At 38.0% G+C, this 5,773-nt stretch overlaps 1 protein-coding gene across 4 annotated transcripts in view; it reads right to left on the bottom strand.

Moving 5' to 3' along the window:
- The window catches only part of KIAA1328 (KIAA1328 ortholog), a 172,043-nt gene that overhangs the window by 150,984 nt on the left and 15,286 nt on the right, over positions 1 to 5,773 (bottom strand). For all 4 annotated transcript variants that reach the window (XM_027885210.1, XM_027885217.1, XM_027885227.1 and 1 more), the window contains one exon: positions 2,212 to 2,327. In XM_027885210.1, the coding sequence (XP_027741011.1) occupies positions 2,212 to 2,327 (116 nt within the window). The remainder of the gene's footprint in view (positions 1 to 2,211; positions 2,328 to 5,773) is intronic.

Raw genomic sequence — 5,773 nt, 5'->3', positions numbered from 1 at the left:
AAAAAAAAAAAAGGAAAGCAACAAAATACATGTTGCCCAAAAAAAAACCCACAAATTGCCCATGCTAAGTGAAATAAACCGTTACCAAGTTGAAATTACACTTCACTTGATATCTGCAGTTACATCAGAAGCACCAATTTATTACCAGAGGATAATATGAAATACTGGGATAAAGAAAGTAATTTTATAGAGAATAAATCAGCTTCGGATGGGGGAATAGTAAAACTGATTTTACCAGAATTGAAGATGTTTTCTTATGGTATTATATCCCTGATATCTTATTTGCAAGTGAGTTCCACAATCCAGAAGAACTTGAAGAATTTCAGGTTGCTGTACTTAAAATGGTCATAATCTGTATTCAAACTCAGCAAGTCATTTCTACTATTTCTTGTCCCTGCAACAAGTTTTAAAAAATTAACTGATCAGAGTTGCGTTGAAGATCTTGAATCATTCATGTATGATAGGCAAGTATTGCAGTAGTTAAAATTATATTGTTTTAAATTATAACCTTGTTTTATATTTCTAGGTTTTACAGAGTTTTATGAAGTGTAAAATTGCATGCATTAACCTTCTGCCATGTCTACCAGACTTCTGGAAAAATATTCATGCTTGTGCAATCTATTTCTAGTAAAGGGGAAAAAAATAAAGGAAAAAAAGCCCACAAAACAAAAAAACAAGCAAGAATGTCTACTTCCCAGTAGCCAAATAAACCTTACATAAATTAGTGAAAGCTTTATGTGGATAAATTTTAAAAAAATTAATCAGGAACATGCATCCCACCCACATTCATGAGCTGACTGAATACACAAGATGTAATACACAACAAAATACTGATTCAGTGAAATCAATGCAGAAGAGCTGTAGCCACATCTAATGGCTCTTGAGTATATCAGATTTAGTATTTTCCAGTAACTGCTCATGGCCAGCTAAGTCTGTTGATGTGTATATTATTTAGTACAAACAGGCAAAACTCCTAACAAATTAAGTGCCATTGTGACACAAGGGATCTTCTGGGTCACCAAGGGCAATCCCCTGCTGGCAGAGACCGCACATCACTGAGTGCCTTTTGTAAGCCAAGTCAAGTTCCATCATAAAGAAACCGCTTTTTTTGTTAAGCCTCCCAGGGATAAACAGTGAAATAGGATTGCTTGAATCTTCCAGAGCCTTCCTCCAACTTCATGTTTAAGTTTGTGGACTGCTTATGTCCCTTAATTTCTGCTTCAACAGTGGCTCATGCCTTGAACAGCCCCTTTTTGTCTCAGCATTGTCTCTCCCCTATTCAGCCCCCCACTATTCCAACCTACTTCTACATGGCCAGTCACTGTTCAAAAGCATACACAGACACACTCCAGTTTCTTCTCAGGAAATAGCTTCTCCAGGTCCCACATCGCCTCAAGCAGCCCTTTTTTCTGTCATTTTTATCTTGAAAAAGGGATGACTCAGGAATGAAAACAGTACTGCACAGTAGGTTGTGTCATGCTTCCTAAAACAGATTATTATCCTCCCTATTGGAAATACAGCTCCTGATGAACCACACACTATTTGTTGTTGCTGTAGTTGCAGCACTGTCTCTTCCACATCCCACTGCAGTCAACAATCAGACCTCTGAAAATTAAACAACAAAGCATCAAAAGCAAAGGTCTGGAAGAGAAATTAACAAGAAAATTTTCTAAAGGTCTGTCACATCACACCGAAGGAAAACTGCAGTTCCTGCAGTAATGCTGACTTTGCATCTGATATTCTGAGATTGAGACTATGGAGCTTAAAAATTGCACATGACAGTCTGAAAGAAAAAATAATTAGCTGTTTACAAACAAACAAACCCTACATCAAAAGAAGTCAAAATTGGCTAAAACCCCTTAGTACCTACATATAGTTTATATGCCTTCAATGTAGATTGTCTTTCTCTGGACAGAGAATTAAATAAATAATAAATAAATAAAAACCTATAATCATATTTTAATGCATAAATTCCTTATTGTCATTTTTAGTTGACAAATATCTATTTCACAGCAAAACAACATCATAGGAACAGCTGGATGGCAGTTTTAAGCTCAAATGAACCAGTGTCACATGCTGACAAGTCATCTCTCTGATTGCTTTTGAATGGCAGCACATGCAGATTTATTCTATGCCATAAATTAGAACAATTATTTCTCTGTAGTTCACTTTTTATTTCAGTGAGCCATTGCACGTATTTTTAAAGGATATCTTCCCTTTCCTTGATGATAAGTTCGTTCTGTTCCTCTAGCTGTCTGATCTTCTTCTCAAATGATTCCTGTTCAGCTTTCAGCCGTTCTTCTGTCACCTCTTTTTCTTCACTTACCCTGAAAAGAATTTGAGAAAAATAAAATATATGCCCATAACCATAGCGTCTGCCTTCTAATTCCTCACTTTGCAGCAGGTAAATGGATAACACCCTCTCCACCCTTAAGCAGGTTAATTCCTCACAATGTTTATTTTATTATATTACAAGGGGGGATGCATATGATTTGGGGAAATACATCATTTTTTCAAAGACACCAATCTCAGTAGAGTACATGCACATTAATGGGCAGCATGGGAGAACAAAGTAAGGACCTGAACCCACAATCAGCTTTTGCAGCCTGATTCCCTGCAGCCATAATGAAGACTCACTGGGATCCTTGCAAGCCCAGGGCATGAAGACAGAAAACTCAAATGCGAGAGCTTAACTGACGAGACAGGAAGGAAATTGGAAAACTTTTCTATTTCTTAATCTATAAACTAATCCTTCTTTCACATTTACTGGTCAAATATAAGTCCAGGGAAGAATCATTTTTCTTGTTAGCTTTGTCCAAACAAAACAGTTTGTCCTGTTCTGGGGATTTTAAAATATCCAGCTGCAGGAGTAAATTTTCCTTTCTGTCTGGGGCATGGCACCCTGTATCTTGCTGCTCAGTGTAAATAACTGGATCAAGATTAAAAGATGACAATGTGAGAAAGCTTTACAATGATCATTTATTCTGCACCTCAAGAGCAGGCTGTAAAAACAATTATTCTGGTATCACGTAGGCAAGAAGATCATTATGCACAGATCATCCTGTAACTATGCTAAAAAACATGGCTTAGAAATCATGGTTCTATAAAAGCTCCACAAAAATATTAAGTAATGAGCTTAGGCTAATAAATATTACTGCTCTGCACTTAGGCAATTTCTGTTGCTGAAGGCTCTTAAAGTTCAGTCTTTTATGATGATGAAACGGCTGCCACAGCACAGGTGACAGGAGACCAAAGCAGTACAACTTTTAAAAAACTTCAACTTTAACTTCCTTTAACTGAAACAATCATACAGGAAAAGGAAAGAGAAGGAAAAAAAATATATGAAATGTACATATATATACACACATATAGATATGTCCCTGGACTAAGCCTTTCACTCGTCCCATCACACTCACTACTGTTCCTGACAGAGAGGTCCAGTGAAGGACTGAGACATCCATTTGACATCACGGTGTTTCCCTTAAGAGGACACAGATCTGGTTTGATCTTCCAATAGAAAAGCCATAAATACCACAATTGGGTCACTCCCCTGGGGTGAATTCTAGACAAGCAGTATTCCTCAACTCTAATATTAAGCCACAGCCCTTCCCATATCAGCTTCACAGGACTGCATGAAGTTGGAAATAATAGTACTGAAAACTCACACTTTTTCTCTACAAACCTAGAGGGAGATAAAAAACAAATAGCATACAATCAAATTCTTTAAATTGGGTTGGTTATAAAGCTTGGATCAAAGCATTAATTGAAAATCTTCTAAATTACAGGAAAAAAGCACATGGATTTAGTGTAAAAACATTCCACTATTCACATGCCCATGGTTTCATTTACAACGCTGGCCTGAGAAGGTGTGATGAGTTCAACTCATTCCTAAGCCCCTAGCCCTCCACTCACATGCTTGTGAGGGTTGTGCACACAGCATTAAAAAAACAGCAAAGAGAACCACCTGTATTAACTCTGGATAAACACCAACACCTACGTGCTCCTTAGCTAAGCAGGCAACAAACTTTTGAGAAACGTCTGCCACACATCTTTGCTCCCTGATGCAGTAACAGCTACAGCACACATGCCACAGGCTGGAGACCCAGGCTTTAGCAACTAACCACGAGTTCTAGAGCCATCAGGTGACTATAGAATATAGGATCTTCCTTCACATTATCAGTGAAAGATGCAAAAATTAAAAAAAAAAAAAAAAAAGAAAATCATCTAGACAAACACAGTGAAGACAGCTATCACCATGTGGATGAAAGACAGGAAGAAAAGGAGCAGGGCAGGGAATTGGAAAGGAAAGAGAGGGCAAGTATCATCTCCAGGACACTCTGTAAGGAAGGAAGCTTGCTTAGTAACTGCAGGAGTGATGCTACATGAGAAAAAGGTTTGGGACAGCTGAAACACTGCACCCAAGAATACTAAGCTCAAACATAAGAAAATAAGGTGAGAAAGAAGAGGGCACCAGAGAAATCAGACTAAACCTAGCAGGTTTTACTCATCTCTGGATTCTGTGACTTGCTGCTTGTAACAGTGTGCATCGCATTCACGTGCTGTGTTTGTATTTAACACAGATCACAGCAAGCTGTCACACTCCCAGACACATGAATATATCGTGCCACATATCTTATGCAGTAAATGACTGAGAACAGTAAGTGATCTTTGAGGAAATGTGGCAGTACGTGTTTATGTATCACAAAGCAGGAGAGACAGCCCATAAAGGGCAGGCAAGATACAGAAGACAGTCACTCACAGGAGGTGGCAAAAGGAAGTTAGCAAAAAGGAATACAAGAATGTCATCAGATTATGCTGGATTTATGTCACTTCCTACAACTAGCTCAGTGAGATTTTTTTTTTATATACTTATTTCTTTGCCTTCTGGTAGTAAAGAACAGATGATTTTTAGCAGAAGGAGGAAGGACTCCACTGATGCCACACAAAAACATTACAAGGTTCATATTCTCCTCAAAAGGATTTTCACCCACTATTCATCCCCTTGGGTCAAAAAAGAGCTGTGAAAGAATGAAGGCACCATAACTACAAGGGGCACAACTGCTCCAGTGGGTAACATGCAGGTGTCCAACTCCACTCTTATTGCATCCAGGATCAAACAGAGGACTGACGACAAAGATGACAAATCAGTAGAAATGATCCTCCCCTTTAGTGCCTGAAGCACTTTGTTGTGCACAATTCACACTGACCCACCTTGTGTCACAGGATATGCACCACCTTGTTTCAAGATTTGTTTTAAATTTGACAGCTTACATGAATTCAATATAATAAATTCATAGTAAAATTCAAAGCTTATATAATTCTGGATGCATTTAAATCAATATTTTAATTTCATGTTCCAGGAGCCTCTGTAGAAAAAGAAAAACTCGTAACACAGATATATTGACAAAAAAAACTCCTAGGACATCAGCCTGAGGGTTAAAATTAATTCCTAGTTCACCAATTCCAATTACTGTGGTGTGCTACCAAGTCCACTGCTGATACCAGTGTTTCTGTCTGATCTAAAGAAGGAATTGATCAACAAGTTTACTGATGACACTGACTCATTACACTGAGTAAGCAGGATTGATGCTCTCCAGGTGGAATTTCTGAAGCACTGCACAAGTCAACAGCACTTCAAGTTTTATTTGTTTAATGAAAAACTGACATGCACAAGAAAGAGCCGTGATAATACTCACATCAACACTACACAAGGGACAGAACTCAAAAGAATTCTTCCTGACTGAAGACACTTACCTTTAAAAATGAAGACTTT

Source organism: Empidonax traillii, unplaced genomic scaffold (genome assembly GCF_003031625.1).
Source record: "Empidonax traillii isolate 1590-97213 ecotype Southwest subspecies unplaced genomic scaffold, ASM303162v1 scaffold10:size5872457, whole genome shotgun sequence".
Classification (NCBI taxonomy): Eukaryota; Metazoa; Chordata; class Aves; order Passeriformes; family Tyrannidae; genus Empidonax; species Empidonax traillii.
This window is presented reverse-complemented; position numbering and strand designations above follow the sequence as displayed.